This window comes from Tauraco erythrolophus, chromosome 1, assembly GCF_009769465.1.
Source record: "Tauraco erythrolophus isolate bTauEry1 chromosome 1, bTauEry1.pri, whole genome shotgun sequence".
NCBI lineage: Eukaryota > Metazoa > Chordata > Aves > Musophagiformes > Musophagidae > Tauraco > Tauraco erythrolophus.
In genome coordinates, this window is record NC_141465.1 from 87867244 (window position 1) to 87883237 (window position 15994).

Here is a 15994-nt window from a genome sequence, read left to right on the forward strand (position 1 = left end):
CAAGCTCTCTCGTACTCTCAGATCTCAGCTGCAGGTAGAGTGAGCAGATTGTGATTGCACCCAGTGCTGTAAGTAGGAGCATTTTGTGTTTCACAAGTTGTAAAGCTGAAGCAGACCTGAATTATTCTGGTTTAGTCTTATCTTGTTTGGCTAGGGTTTGTTTGGGTTGGGGTTTGTTTGTCTTGGGTTTTTGTTTTCATTTGGGTTTTGCTTGCTTGTTTGTTTTTTTAAATTGAGTTCTTTTAAAACAACTTCCGTGCTCTAAATTCCACATTTTATGTGGTTAATGTAGATTGTATTCCTTTTAGCTTAAAGCTTGACAGAGTGATCGGTGCAATATCAACTCAAAAATTTAAGCTATACCTAATGATTAGGGTTTCTTCAGTTATAAATTCGTTGGCCATACGTGGGGTTTCAGTTCTCCAGGCTGCCTTCTGTCAGTGCTGTGCCTGCCTAATCTCTTGCTGCATTTACCATGCTCTCCGAGTAAAAGGACCTGAGCAAGAGTTCATTGCTGTTAATTTCTTACGATAGTAACCTAGCTATGGAGTAATGTGGAACTGGGATAGGCAAGATCTAAAACTTAACTATTGCAATTTTGGTTAAGACAATAGATGTTTCGAAGTGATTTAGAGATGAGATCTATGATGTCTAATGATATTTAATAGCTCATAAAATTTTTACTTCTTCTCATAATACTTGCTGTGCTTTAGCACAAGGCAACTTGAAGGTTTTAACACAGGAGAATGCTTTCCAGGAGTAACATGGGAGAGTGAGGTTGCTACCGGCCTCAGTTCTGCCAGTGAAATCTGCTGGGTTATACCTAAGAGCAAGAATGCCAAAGTCAGGTTTCCCCTTTGTTATCTCAGCAGTTCCACCTACGCACAGTCTGGCAAGTGACCTGCTTCTCCATGATTCCCTGAAGGCCTTGTGAGAGCCCAGTTCCACTTGGTGTTGCTTCCTCGGATGAAAGGCTGCTGAAACAGCTCTGCCTACCAGCACCAGATACTGACTTGGGCTGTGTTTGGTTTTGAACGTGCTTTACTGTCTCTTTTTGAAGTATCTTTTAAAAGGGGGCAAGGGGAACAATGCACAGCTCGTATACGCTGCACAAGGTGTGCTAACTTGCATCTCCCTTCCACCTCTTCATTTCACAACTGTTTCCCTCACCAAATAATGCCTTTTAAAGGCAGTTTAAAACAACTAATGCCAATCCTGATTCTTGCACAGCGTCGAAGTCCTGCCTCTGACTCCCAGCAGCCTTAGGCTTGAAAAACCATCTTTACACGCCTCTTCTGAGCTGTGGTTATGGTAAATGTTTTGCAAACTGTGAGGTTAGTGCTCCTTCCTTGCTTCTTTTGGCATAGGACCGTCTCATGTAAATAGGCTAGGGCTTCTCCCCATCCAGGTTCGGACAAGAGGAGAAGGAGCTCCGAGGTAAGTTGATGTGGGGGTTCACAGTTATTCCAAGGATTTCCCACAGTCAGAGGGGATAAGCTCTGGCTACTAATCCAGGTCTGGCCCTTCCTGCGCCTTGGTCCCTTGCAGCAGTCTTGTACCGCTGTGACGAGCCACCAGCTTGTCAGGCCTGGCCTAAAGGGATGGCCTGTCTGTACTGCCTTTGTGGCCCAACGTTGAACTATTGCCTCAGTGTCCCTTGGCTCTAACTGGAAAAGCCACCTCCACTAGCTGAAGGAAGGAGGGAAAAGCACAGCTGATGTCTTCCAGTATCTAAAGGGAACCTACAAGAAAGCTGGAGAGGGACTTTTTACAAGGGCGTATAGTGATAGGACATCACTACTGATGGACTCACTGTCATCCAATGATAGGACAAGGGGAAATGGATATAAGCTGGAACACGGGAGGTTCTGCTTAAACATGAGGAAGAACTTCTTCCCAGTAAGGGTAACAGAGCACTGGAACAGGCTGCCCAGAGAGGTTGTAGAGTCTCCTTCTATGGAGATGTTCAAAACCCGCCTGGACGCGTTCTTGTGTGATCTAATCTAGGTGGTCCTGCTCTGGCAGGAGGATTGGACTAGATGATCCTTTGAGGTCCCTTCCAATCCCTAACATTCTGTGATTTTGATTCTGTGATTGTGACAAGGGACAATGGCTTTAAACTGAAAGAGATTTAGATTAGATCTAAGGAAGAAATTTTTTACAATGAGGGCAGTGAAACACTGGGACAGGTTGCCCAGAGGAGTTGTAGATGCCCCATCCCTGGAGGTGTTCAAGGCCAAGTTGGATGAGGCTTTAAGCAACCTGATCTAGTGGAAGGTGTCCCTGCCCATGGCAAGGGGGTTGGGACTAGATGATCTTTAAGGTCCCTTTCAACCCAAACCATTCTATGATTGGGAAAGCCTCCGTGTGCTTTGGCAGTCGTGAGCATAGTGGGAGATAGCAGAGGAGGGTGAAACTGGGCTGAAAAACAAATGAAGCTTAGAATTCCTGATTTTTTTCAGCTTTTCTCAGTATCAAGCATTGTCTCCTCTCTAATGCTCTTACAGGTTGCATGGGTGCTGTCTGCTGTTTTTCAGGGAAGCCAAACGGACAGCGCCAAAATCCGTCGGGTGGCTACTACTCGCACCTGATGCTCATCAACCAGGTTCGGCAAAAAGTGCCAGGGACCGGGCACGGATGACAGATGTCCCTGTCCCTTTCCCGGGTCACTCTCCCCTTGAAGCACGTCTGAGGGCCGGGGTCGCAGAGGGGAACGGTCGCAGGGGTGGGCAGCTGCGGTTCCACAGCGGCTTCACGGCGATCCGGATCTCAGTGAAAAGGTTGTCAGTGATGTTTTTTCCCCGGCCGGCTTAGAACTGTCTCCAAATTTTGCTGGCAGGACGGCGGCGGAGAGTCCTTGTCCCCTGCCCAGAGGGTGGCGAGGCGATGCCGATGCCACCATCACCTTCCGCCCGGGGCTCGTCGGCGCCCGCCTCCACCTTCTCGGCTACGATTAACTTAATTAACCGGCCCGGGCACCACCACCGACTCTCCCGACCCCAGCCACGGAAAGAAGGCCGGGGGGGGGGTGGAGGTTTCCCTCCCGCCGGCCCTGCCCTTTCCCGGGCTCCCCCCGCCCCGCGCAAAGCCACGTCGCGGTTTTGTTTTTTTGTTTTTTGTTTCTTTTTTTTTTTCCCCTTCACTGTTAGCAAAACCTGGTGATTAAGACGCGAAACTAACAAAGAGTTTTTCTTCCACCTTAACCTTGCACACAATCCTTTAACAAATTAATTAATCCTAATGAATTAACACTTCATTTATTTAAACGCGCTACAGTTCATGAATTAAATTTTCATGCAGTGATTAAAGGCTGTTAAAATATGCATGATTTCGTTAAAATTTTATAATAAATCAGGGCAATGTGTTACATGACAAGGCAACTACTTCCCAGCCCCTCAGAAGGTGCTTTGATTCGCGCGGGGCGGGAGGGGGGGGGAGGCAGAGGGGGGCGGGGAGCCGAGCGCTCCGCTCCCGGTTTTGGCAGCCGAGCGCGTCTCCGAGCGCGGTGAGACTCGGCTGATGACCGATGCCCACCCCACCCCCCCCACCCCGCCCCTCTCCGGGTCTTTCGGAGAGGAGGAAGGCAGCGTTTTTTCGGCTGTCCTGTCGAAACGTGGCGTCCTGGGAGCGGGAGCGATCGTGGGCGCGGGTGAAAGACGGCAACCGGTTTGCCCACGGACCTGGCATGGAAAGTCGGGGTGGTCTGGGAGGTGTTTCCCTGGAGCGACTTCTGGGTGTGCCTTTTAATTCCTCCGCATCGCTTGAAAGAAAGAGGGAGAAACTTTATTGGCAACAGGACCTGCAGTATTTTCCGCCGGACCTGTGCCTGGCTCCTCCGGTCTCTTCACTTTCCCGAAAGGGAACGTCGTGAACTACCTTGGGACTTAAATCACCATCAAGCGTTTCAATTTTTAATATGACAACATTCTACACTTTGGCTGCAAAAGCAATTATTGCGGCTTGTACATCAGTAATTAGCAGGTCTTTGCTGATGTAAAGAAAGTCCTCATTAGGACATGGAAATACTTTTGTGCATTCAGCCAAAGGGTTGGTTGGGTTTGGATTTTTTTTTCTTCTGAGGGTTGATTTTTATCATCTAAAGGGAAAATAGCTTTTACACTAAATGGGATATTGACTTTCCATGAACTTCACCAAATAACACATGTACTGTAGGTTTTCTCTCAGTGGTCTCACTGACACTCAGGGTAGGACAAATACACTGACACTCAGGGTAGGACTGAAAAATGTAAAGCTAACGTTTGGTGAAATAAAAATATCCAGAAGGTCTAGAGTGAGCTTTTCTGTAAGCTCAACAATAACTTTCTTTTTTTTTTTTTTTTTCACGTCGGGATATATGGCAAACTATGATCAGGCGTTAATATTTAATATCCCACGTTTTAGTATATTCATCTTTGGGGAATCCTAAAAAGAGAAATCAAATACAATGGGTTACAGTAATTAATTTATAAATCGTTTCACTGTGGGAATAAAGGGTTACTTTATTACTTTCTCGAGATAGGCAGTTCAGTCAATTAAGGAAATCTGCCTATTTCTTGCGTTTGAAGCTGGAGAAAACTACGGGAGACAAGTAAATGCATTTTATATATATATGTATGTATGCATCTCCCTTGCTTTATTGAGCATCTTGGGCCATAAAAGTAGGGCTACAGCATGGTCGCATCTCCAATGAACTCGCCCCTCAAAGCCTGCGAGTTTATTGCCATCAGTATTCATGAGGCCGGACGTACCCACGAGGAATAGAAATAACAGCGAACATTAAAATAAAATCTATTACCAGGCCCGTGCGATGCTAAGCCTGGCTCAAGCCGTCTTCCCGGGGAGCCGGCTGTGTGGGGCGGGGAGGGAGGAGGGGGCTGCCGGCGGCCGGCGACGTGGGAGGCTGGTCCACAGGGAGCCCTGGGACCCCCTCCCCACCCCGGGCAGTAGCCCCGCACCCGGTGGGGCGGAGGGAACGTAGGGGGCTGCGGCGCAGCCCGGCTGCAGCACCGCAGCGGGCGGTACGGTCGGAGCGGCATCAGGAGGGGCGGTGATTTAAAGCGTTGCTTTAAAGTTAGAGCTTGTCCTCTTAAAAAAAAAAAAATAAAATAAAATAAAATAAAAGTGTCCCAAGGACTGCAAAACAAAGTTTTCCTCTCGGGCTTAATAAACGACGAGACCAACGGTGCCTGAAAAAAAAATCCTCTCCTCCCCGTGGCCTCTACCCTCTCTTCTTCGCACCTCTGAAAGATCAGACACAGGGAAAATTTGGCTGCGACTCCCACCGGACCTTCTGCCTCTGGGGGCAGCGGGAGGGGCCAGGCGGGAGCCGGCAGCCGCCGCCCCGGGAGCTGCCAGCAGCCCGACGCCTCCCCGGGGTCCCGAGGCTGTTGCCCCTCCCCCCGACTCCCGCAGTCACCCCCCGGCCCTCGGGCTGCCGCGGGGATCGCGCCCGGGCGATGTTAATGAAGGAGCGAGGAGGAACTGGCAGGGGGTGTCTCTGCAGCCGGGCGGGACGACTTCACCCCCAGCCGAGGAGAATCCAGCGGGATGCACATCGCAACTACAGAGACGACGTGCCTATCCCCATCCCTGCCTCCAGAAGACGCCGAGGAGGTGGGGCAGAAGATCCTTAGAACATCTGGAGATCTTCACCTCCTCAACCTACGGCTGACGCTCGGGGCGCAGGTGGGAGAGTGGCTGAATTTTTTGCCTTTCCGGCAGACAAAACGAAGCCAGTGAACAGAAAGGGGTCGTTTTAAAAGTACTGGAGGAGTTTGACGTTCCTCCGGCCAAGGAGAAGACCTCACCCATCAGCACCTACACCCGCCTCCTGTCCCCACTACCGCTGCCGCGGGCAGGGCCGGGGCCCGGGCTGCCCCCACTCGTGTCAGGGTACCCCAGCCCCGCCCGATGGGTTAGAGACCCCAGCCGCAGAGGCAAAGCAAACCCAGTGGCATGTGGGGAGGAAGGCAGGTCATCGCTTAGCCTAGAAATCCACCCAGGCATCCCAGGCGGAGCAGCCGGAGCTGCCGTCCCACGCCTTCCTCCATCGGGCGAGGAAGTGAGGCCGGGCTTTCCACATCCCTCCCCCGCCGGGATGAAGCCAAGGAGCCCCGCCGTGCCTGCCGCTGACTGGCTTTTCGCCGCTGGCGGGGAAAGGCGGGCTGCTCGGGCCTTTCTCCTGGAGCTGGTGGCTTCCCAGCAAGTTGGCGAAAAGTGGTGGTGTCTCTCACTCCTCTTTCTCTCTCCATCCCTTCCCCAGGAGGCTTTCTGGTTACAAGGCATGGCAGCTTAGAAATAGCTAGAATAAGTCATGGCTTAAAAAAAAAAAAAAAAAAAAAAAATCCACATCAAGTATGATTTGGCTATTCTGATGCAATGATTTCAATAAATAAGGAGAGCCCAACCCCGCTTCAGACCAGTGTCTTTCAGATTCAAGTTCCCCCCACCCCCTCTCAGAGATGAAGTTGCATTCAGGCACCCCAGGGGACGCGGTAATGGATGGAGACCTGGCTCCCTTTCGCACAAATAATTGGCAGCCGTTGCCTCCTTCCTCCCGGACTGGACGTGGAGCTGGGGAAGGGCTTATGAAGACAAATGTGGACTTTACCCGAGGTTGTGGTGTGTGCTCTGTGTGTGCGTGTGTGTGCCTGCGTGCCCTTTCGGCTGTTTATGCGCATAAATAAGAGGTGTTCAGGAGAAACAGAGCAATTCCGATGCACTCTGAGGCTGTCACATCCCTGATCCGAACAGCCCGCTGCCTCTCCCCGCTGCCTGCCTGCAGCCCTGCGGAAACACACCCAGTAGCATCTGGTCGGTGACCGAGGGAGGGCTCCAGCACACCCCAGGGGACAGGATTCACCGGTGGCCGTTCCCTAGGGACTCACACTAAGCCCACAGACACATTGGCAGATGCGCTCCTTTGACAGTTTCGCTTCCAACTTCATAAGCAGCTGAAAGAAAGAGAAAAAATCTGCTTTAAAACGAGGCAGTAACCCCAAATCGCACATAAAAACAACCATGTGTTGTTAACCCTAGTGTCACTCCCTAACCGTTTCATTCGAATGCAAGAGTATTCAGAGAGTAAACCACAGAAAAGAGAAAGAAGAAAGAAGAGAGAAGAGTAAGACAGGCAGAAAGACAGAAAGAAAGACAGAAAGAAAGAAAGAAAGAAAGAAAGAAAGAAAGAAAGAAAGACAGAAAGAAAGAAAGAAAGAAAGAAAGAAAGAAAGAAAGAAAGAAAGAAAGAAAGAAAGAAAGAAAGAAAGAAAGAAAGAAAGAAAGAAGAAAGAAAGAAAGAAAGAAGAAGAAAGAAAGAAAGAAAGAAAGAAAGAAAGAAAGAAAGATGAAAAAGAACCATTTCTGCAAACTACTTTTCCTTTTTTTCTTTTTTTTTTTTTAGGCTGTGTAAGATGGAATTGACTCGTGTTCTTGCATAAACAGTACCTGGGAAGCAAAAGAAAGAGAGAAAGGGGGGTAAAGGAGAAAAAGGACAGAGACAGAAGACAGACAGAAAGACAGGCGGGGGAGGAGATGGGAGAAGAGAGACCAGAGAGCAGGGGAAGAAAGAGAGAAAGAGAGAGTGAAAGGGAGAGAGCAGAAAAGTGAGAGAGAAGAGAAAAGAGAGAAAGGAGAAGAGGAGATAAAAGAGAGAGGAAGAGCGCACAAAGGAGAGGACAGAAAGAAGAGGGGAGAGAAAGAGAGAGAGAAAGGAAGTTAGTGAGAGAGACATAGAGAAAGAGAGGAAGAAGGAAAGGAAGGAAGGAAGGAAGGAAGGAAGGAAGGAAGGAAGGAAGGAAGGAAGGAAGGAAGGAAGGAAGGAATGAAGGAAGGAAGGAATGAAGGAAGTAAGGAAGGAAGGAAGGAAGGAAGGAAGGAAAAAGAAAGAAAGAAAGAAAGAAAGAAAGAAGGAAAGAAAGAAAGAAAGAAAGAAAGAAGAAAGAAAGAAAGAAAGAAAGAAAGAAAGAAAGAAAGAAAGAAAGAAAGAAAGAAAGAAAGAAAGAAAGAAAGAAAGAAAGAAAGAAAGAAAGAAAGAAAGAAAGAAGAAAGAAAGAAAGAAAGAAAGAAAGAAAGAAAGAAAGAAAGAAAGAAAGAAAAAGAAAATATATTCTTTGTGTGATTCTTTTCTGCTTCAGACCACATCAGTGAAACTTGACTTTTCCCACGGAGAAGGAGGGAGGGCTGATTGGGAAGCCGGGAGGAAACGCACAATTCCGCCTCCGCGGCGCTTCCCCTGCAGGACCCACACGCTCCTCGAGGGCGAAGCGGCCGCCGCCGGCGGTGCCCGGCACAGTAACGCAGGATTTGCGGCAAAACTGCGCGGGGTGGCGGGGAACGAAACTCTATGGAAATCAATAGCCCCTGAGCGCTTCTAACAAACGTCTGCCGCCGCGGTTCTTCTCACGGAGCCGAGGCACGTATAATTCTCGGAAGTGGCGGGAGGCGCCTGGACGTCGCCCCTTTCCGCGGTGAGGGTCCTCAGCGCGGACTCGCCTCTCCCCCGGGCTGCGGCAGAGCCGACGCACCTTCGTGCTTCGGTGCCGAGGGCTGGGCCGGTTCCTACGGCCGCTCCGAGGGCCGGGAAAGGGCGCCCGCCCGCACCCCGGCCGGCCGGCCCCGCCCCGGGGGCGCCCGCCGCCTTCCGCGCCCTGCCGCCCATCCCCGCCCCGTCGGGGCGCCCCGGGCCGCGCTGGCGGCCGCGCAGCGCGCACGTGTGGCAGCCACAGGTGCCGCAGCGGCCCGGTGCTCGGCGTCGCTCGCTATAAGAGCGGCCCCGTCGCCGCCGCCCCGGCGAGACGGGCGAGGGCTGCGGGAGATGCAACAAGGCGCGGGGAGGCAGGGACCGGGGGCGGCGGGAGGAAAAGGAGGAGGAGGAAAAGGAGGAGACGGAGAAGAAGGGAAAGGAGGAGGAGGAGGAGGAGGAGAAGGAGGAGGAGTAGGAGGAAGGGGGGGAGACAGCTGATGCCTGTCAAAGCCGGAGCCGCCGCGCTCTCGCGAGAGCCCGCCCGGCGGTAGCCACGGGATGCGGGGCTCAGGTGCGGGCAGAGCGCAGCGCAGCGCGCCCGGCGCCGGGCAGCGGCAAGCAGAGGAGTGAGACGGCGGGGGCCGGAGGGAGCCTCGCCGCCCGCTCACCCACCCAGCCCAGCCCCGGCCACCGCGGCAGCGGCGGCGGCGGCGGCGGCGGGGGCAGGGTCCGCTGCCGCACCGCCGCCACCGGCTCCGCCACCGCTACCCGCCGCCGTCGGCGGCTTCCCCCGGCGGGAGGAGAGCGCCCGGAGAGCACTTTTCCCCCGACTTTAGGAGTGTTTGTGGATTTACATGCCAAGCCTTCAAGATGATGTCCATGAACAGCAAGCAGCCGCATTTTGCCATGCATCCCACCCTACCTGAGCACAAATACCCCTCTCTACACTCCAGCTCGGAAGCAATAAGAAGAGCATGTCTACCAACTCCACCGGTAAGGGACAGACAGCTGCAGGTCTTTCTTTCTTTCTCTCTCTCTCTCTCTTACACACACGCACACTTTCTTTCTTTCTTTCTCTCTCTCTGTTTTCTGTATACTGCATGTATGTGTATGTGCATTAATAAAAAAACCGCTGCGAGGCACATTTTGACAAGCGGCGCTTAATGTTTTTTTCATGTCTTCCTCTGCAATCATCTGAGCGCCTGTGATCTTTTTTGAAAGCGGTGTTCACACGAGTCTGCGACTTCATCCACTTTCTGTATTAATTTTTATGACTCGGCCTCTGAAAAGGAATGCGCTTTATGTGCTCTTGTGTTTGACACAATTCCCAAGCTGAGAGTTACAGATCTATTTCTTCTTCTCCTTCCTCTTCTTCTTTTCTTCCTTTTTTTTTTAAAAATTTATTTATTTTTATTTATTTGTTCCCTTCACGCCCTCGTCCTCTCTTTTTCGGAATACCCTCCGGCTTCCTGCCCTTGATACTCTTCGCTTCTTCGTTTCCTCTTTTGCTCCCATCCTCGCTTTCCTCCCTGTTATTCTATCCCATCCCCTATTTCCCCTCACTTCCCCGTGCCGTCTCCTGCTATACCCCGCTTCCCCCATTCGCTTGGCTCTCCCTCCACCCCATACCCCTTTACACGTGCATGCTGCTGCCGGCTCCCCCCTCTACACGGTCGCCCCAACTCTGCCCACCTCCCTCTCTCCTCCCGGTCTGCCCTCCCTTGACTTTTCCCCCCTCCTTCCCCACTGCACACCCCGTTCTCCCTCAACCCCACGCTTCTCCTCTCTGCGCTTTGCCCTCTCTCTGTCCCCCCGCCCCCGCCTCTTCCCCGCCGCCCCCCCTGCCCTCCTCTCCCCGCACCCCGCTCTGTTTTGTGTCCCTTGCAGCTGCAGAGCAATATCTTCGCCAGCCTCGATGAGACCCTGCTGGCGCGGGCCGAGGCTCTGGCCGCCGTCGACATCGCCGTCTCGCAGGGCAAGAGCCACCCGTTTAAACCGGACGCCACCTACCACACCATGAACAGCGTGCCCTGCACCTCCACCTCCACCGTGCCCCTGGCTCACCACCACCACCACCACCACCACCACCACCAAGCGCTGGAGCCCGGCGACCTCCTCGACCACATCACCTCCCCCTCCCTGGCCCTCATGCCCGGCGGAGGCGGCGGCGGAGGCGGCGGCGGCGGCCACGACGGGGCGGGCGGCGGCGGCGGCGGGGCCGGAGGCGGCGGGGGCGGCGGCGGCGGCGGCGGGGGCGGCGGCGGCCTCATCTCCACCTCGGCCCACCCGCACTCGCACATGCACGGCCTGGGCCACCTCTCGCACCCGGCCGCCATGAACATGCCGTCGGGGCTGCCGCACCCGGGGCTGGTGGCCGCGCACCACGGGGCCGCGGGGCAGGTGGCCTCGGCGGCGGCGGTGGTGGGAGCGGCAGGCTTGGCCTCCATCTGCGACTCGGACACGGACCCGCGGGAGCTGGAGGCCTTCGCCGAGCGCTTCAAGCAGCGCCGCATCAAGCTGGGGGTGACCCAGGCCGACGTGGGCTCGGCCTTGGCCAACCTGAAGATCCCGGGGGTGGGTTCCCTCAGCCAGAGTACCATCTGCCGCTTCGAGTCCCTCACCCTCTCCCACAACAACATGATCGCCCTCAAACCCATCCTGCAGGCCTGGCTGGAGGAGGCCGAGGGAGCCCAGCGGGAAAAAATGAACAAGCCCGAGCTCTTCAACGGGGGCGAGAAGAAGCGCAAGCGGACTTCCATCGCCGCCCCGGAGAAGCGCTCCTTGGAGGCTTACTTCGCCGTCCAGCCCCGGCCCTCCTCCGAGAAGATCGCCGCCATCGCCGAGAAATTGGACCTCAAAAAGAACGTGGTGCGGGTTTGGTTTTGCAACCAGAGACAGAAGCAGAAAAGGATGAAATTTTCCGCCACCTACTAAGGGCGGGCGGGAGGGGCGGCCCCGGCACCGGGAGCACCGGGGGAAGGGGGGGGCCGGGCCGGGACCGTGGGGGGCCCCCCACCCACCGCCGCCGTCGCCCGAGACGCCGTGGGAAGTTCCTGGGGACCGAGGGACGATGTAGAAATGAAACGCGAACTACTCCACGAGCGGGGAGGGGGAGCGCGAGGGGGGTGTGTGTGGCGGGGGTGCTCTATCAATTATTAAAACAAAAAGACACCGGGACACCAACGAGAAGAAGGAGGAGAGAGGAGGTAAAAACGCTCTAGAACCCCGTGGGGGTCACTTCTGCGGCCCCATCCCCCCTCTGCCCGCCCCCCACCCCCCATCCCACCCCCCGACAGAAAGCGGGAGAAAGAGCAACTTAAAGCGTAAACACACACAGACACACACCAATAAATACCGTGACAGCAACAACCACAAACCGAGAAACCTGAGTCACAACTTCCCGAAGGAAAACAAACCCGACCAACACACCCGGAAGGCGAAACTGTCGGTGATGATGCTACGTTTGGTTTGGGTCTCTTTTCATTACTTTTTGGTTTTCTTTTTTTTTTTTTTTTTTTTTTTCCGTCCTGGCTTCGTAATGAATGAGGACGGCGGTGATTTGGTGTGGGGGGTCTTTTTCTTTAGTTCGCTTGTCTTTGGGTTTGTTTGTTTGTTTTATATTAGGTTTTGGTGTTTTGGATTTTTTTAAATTTATTTTTAATTTTCCCTCGAATGTGGTTTTTCGCGAGGCTTTGGCGATGGGTCTTGTCTGTGCCGGGGCGAGCGGGGTGAGCGGAGCCGGGGCAGTCGGACCTCCCGAGGCTCGGGAGCGATCCTTTCCTCTCCTCTGTTGCCTCCTCAATAATCCTAGCTAGCTCAAGGGGAAAAAAAAAACCAAAAACAACACCCTAACAAATCAAAAAAAAGTTAACTCCACAGCCGCTTTGTTTCTTGGCGTTTCCATCCATGCCTAAAGTCGGGTCCCTGCCTCCGCAGAGATGCGTCTGGAGACAGATGCCAAACCTGCCTGGGTAGGGATGCTCTCTGAAAGAATACGTTCAAATTCATTAATGCTCGTGGTTAACTATGTCCTCTTCCCTCCCTCCCCCCCGCCCCTGCTCCCCACCCCGTGCCCCCCGGCATCCCTACCGAATCTACTGGGTTTAGGTGGGAAAAAAGGTCCTGCCTCCGTTTCCTCCGAGGGTTGGGGGGGGGGGGGGGGGGCGGGTATTGCACCCGGTAGGCAAAAAAAAATCACGAGGGTTTGAAACAGCATTTCTTTCCGAGGGGGTGTGCGTGTTGGGAACAACCACGCAAGAATCTCGTTTGGGCTTAAAAATCGTTTATTGTAAATAATAAACGTTAGGTAGAGGGTGGCTTGAGGAGGGGGTGATGAGGGGGTGGGTGTTCAATTTGCACTATCACAGTCTCCTGGATTGGAAGTGATGATGTTGTTCTATAATAACAATGCTGGTATTACTACTGATAATATTCAAGGTGCATTATATGTCTCGCGGATTTGAAAAAAAAAAAAAAAAAGAAAAAACAAACAAACAAATCAAAACAACCAAAACGATCAGAGCTCATTAGGTAAAAACACCAGCTACGCGCAGAAGCCGTTGCTGGCTCTGTCAGTTACCGAACGACTGTTAAGGCTTTCAAGTCACAAGGAATTTCGGAAAAGAAAATGCCCTCCTGTTTAAATCAAAACAAACAATAGACTGAAATGATGCATGACCTAAAAAACAAAACAAAACAAAACAAATCAAAAAAAAAGAAAAAAAGGCATAGAAAGATCCATGATAAAGTCTCGATATTATTTATTTATTTAACTATTTATTTTATTTTTATTATTATTATTATTATTATTATTATTATTATTATTATTATTATTATTATTATTATTATTATTATTATTATTATTATTATTATTATTATTATTATTATTTTGTGTATCATTGTTTGCAGCGCAAACATTCTATGCATTTTGAAACTGAGCACTAAATAGGTTAGCTTCTGGTAGAATCTTTTGTGGATGGTGTAATTTCACAGTTTAACTGCCTGTTTTCACCGAAAACACAAACATTCTTGTCACGTTCTTGTATTTAGATTTAAAAGAGGAAAAAAAAAAAGTGGGAAAAAAAAAAGATATGAAGGACGATTGTAAATATTTTCTTTAATGCACAAAAAAAAAGTTACGAACTGCAACCACGTGTGGATCCTGAAATGTCTCACTGAATAATCTACCTGTCCATGTATGTTTGCTGAGCTTTCTCCTTGGTTGTGTCTTTATTACTTTTATTTCTATCAGAAATATTTCTGTACGCCAAAATACAACAGGGAGATGCGTCCCAGCATACTTACAAATAAAACAAACGTGAAAACAGAATAGTAGTTATTATTGGGTGCATTTTAAAAAGAAGAAAAAAATATTTCCGAGACACGGCTGGTAAATTCAAGGCATGGCCGTTAGACGATAAGACAAATTCTACCAAAAAGAAAATAGTGAGAGATGTATTTTTCTGCTAAATCCAGAAATCGTTACTTTGAGATAGCTCTTATGTGAAAATCGGTGCTCTGAATAAAATTAACTATATATTAGCTGCGTGTGTTTCTTGAAGTTTATTCTATAACTGCAGAATATAAATCAAAGTAAAAATTTTAAGAAGGACTTCTGAAGTATTTCTTTTCAGTTTGCTGGAAAGGATTATGCACCTACAAAATATGTATAAAGAAGAAAAGCTTGGGTGGTTTCAGGTTTATATGTTGTTCTGACTGGCCTAATTGCACTTAATTATGTAACAAGATACTTTATTTTTATTTTGGGTTAATAAATATGAAAATCCTAAACTGATCTCTCCTTATGTTGTAAATGCAATTGTTCATTAGGAACGTATAGGATGCCACCTACTGCTTCAAGTGATCAAAGAACCTCTTTCTATTTTCTGATGACCTGTGACTAGATCCGATGCCAAATGTAAAAAGTTACTTAATAGCTGGGATTATTTCTTCTGTAGACATATTTTAGCCAAATCTTTTTAATTTCGCCGGTAAATCTGTGAATGAAGACACGTGATGTTCAGAAAAGAATAATACGTTCAAAAAGCTGTGATTTTAAACAACTGTTGATGTTAAAAAAGAAGCACTAAAGGTATTTTTTAAAAAAACATAGCTCTCGTCCACCGGAAATTGACTTGTTTCTGTTGTTATTAACTTGAAATGTCATCAGAATTTTTAATAAATGCATTTGTAAAAATATTATTTTATAGAAAAGTATTACCGGATATCATTTTTGGAGAGTCAGGAATGAACAAATAAAAACGATTACAAATGTTGTTTTTTTTTTTTTATCTGCCCCAAACGATTGAAATGTTACAAGCGATATCACATTTGTATTATACATTATGACCGATGTATGTATTGAAAAGTTAAGGAGTTTGTTTTGTAATAAGTACAATCCTTATCGAGTACAAAGAAAAACATAATATGTTAATAAAACAGATCGTGAAAAATAAAAGCTTTGCAGAGTTTCCTATTTTTCATGGTAGGAAACTGTGCAAAACCGGAACGTCCTGCTTTCCGTCGGATGAATCTGAATAGTTCATAAAACCACGAAATACTCATGAGGCCTTTTTAATAAATGCCTCGCTAAAAATGGAAACAGAGAGAAAGAGAGAAAGAGAGAAAGATAAAATGACAGAGAAGAAGAGAGAAAGCTAAAAGAAAAGAAAAAAGAACGAAGAAGCAGAAGAGATATAAATAAAATAGAGAGAGAAGAAGAGAGAAGGAGGAGAAGGAGAGAAGGATGAGAAAGAGGCGTTGCCGAGAGGAGAAAGAGAGAAAAGACCGAGAAAGAGATGAAAGAGGGAGTGCGGGTGACGAGGGGAGAGGAGATAGGGAGACGAGCAGGGAAAGATCGGAGTGGTTTGAGGAAAGAGAGAAAGAAAAAGAGGTGTCTATTATGTCTAACCTAAGGACTGTTAAACTTTTGCATCTGAGAAAAAAAGTAAGCGAGAAAAGACGAAGAGGCGGAAAACACATTGGCGTTTATTCCCCGACAGTATTCGGTCGCCGGCATACAGAAGTGCCATTTGCGATCCAAAAAGAGATAGATTCCTCCCCCTCGCACCCCGCCTTGTGATTCGGGCCGAGGCCGCTACCGGGCGGCGGCCGCCACCTCCGACGGCTCCCGCACTTCGGCCGGTTCCGCGCCCGTGACCTTTGCCGAGGACGCTCCTGCACTGCCGGCCCTTGAACGGTCTTTTTTTCTCCACACCTGAGGTATCTCGCAGCCTTCCTGATGAGATTTTTCCGATCCTGAGCCCGCAAGACCCGGGCTGGCTCCCGGAATTTCTCCTTAACACTTGCTCGCCGATTGCTTTCAACTTAGATTAGGCCGTCGTAAGTGAGTAACAGACACCCACTGCCACGGTCGTATTGATTTTTACTCTCCTGTGATATTAAGACTAATTCGGTCCTGGTTCAACAAGTAAAAAGGCTCCCCAGAAGGGGAATGAAGTGTCCTACAGCACGGTATTTTATGGTTTATGTGCCTCCCTCCCCGCCTCCCCGTGTCCCCTCTGTCCTCCG

General features: G+C 50.0%; 1 protein-coding gene across 4 annotated transcripts; it reads left to right on the forward strand.

Moving 5' to 3' along the window:
* Window positions 1-9334: 9334 nt before the first annotated feature.
* On the forward strand, window positions 9335-11398 carry POU4F1 (POU class 4 homeobox 1). 4 transcript variants are annotated; one of them, XM_086611500.1, is made up of 3 exons: window positions 9335-9457; window positions 10352-10613; window positions 10704-11398. In XM_086611500.1, exons 1-3 carry the CDS (start codon window positions 9335-9337, stop codon window positions 11396-11398), a joined length of 1080 nt encoding a protein of 359 aa, XP_086467626.1. The 4 variants fall into 4 exon arrangements, with proteins under 4 accessions (XP_086467626.1, XP_086467641.1, XP_086467632.1 ...); XM_086611515.1 differs by having other exon boundaries at window positions 10776-11398; XM_086611506.1 differs by having other exon boundaries at window positions 10352-10611; window positions 10708-11398.
* The last annotated feature ends 4596 nt before the right edge of the window (window positions 11399-15994 follow it).

Coding starts and splice junctions, on each gene's coding strand:
- POU4F1 (XM_086611491.1), top strand. CDS start 9,335: ATGATGTCCATGAACAGCAAGCAGCCGCATTTTGCCATGCATCCCACC. Junction 9,458..10,351: donor CATGTCTACCAACTCCACCG/GTAAGGGACAGA, acceptor TGTCCCTTGCAG/CTGCAGAGCAATATCTTCGC.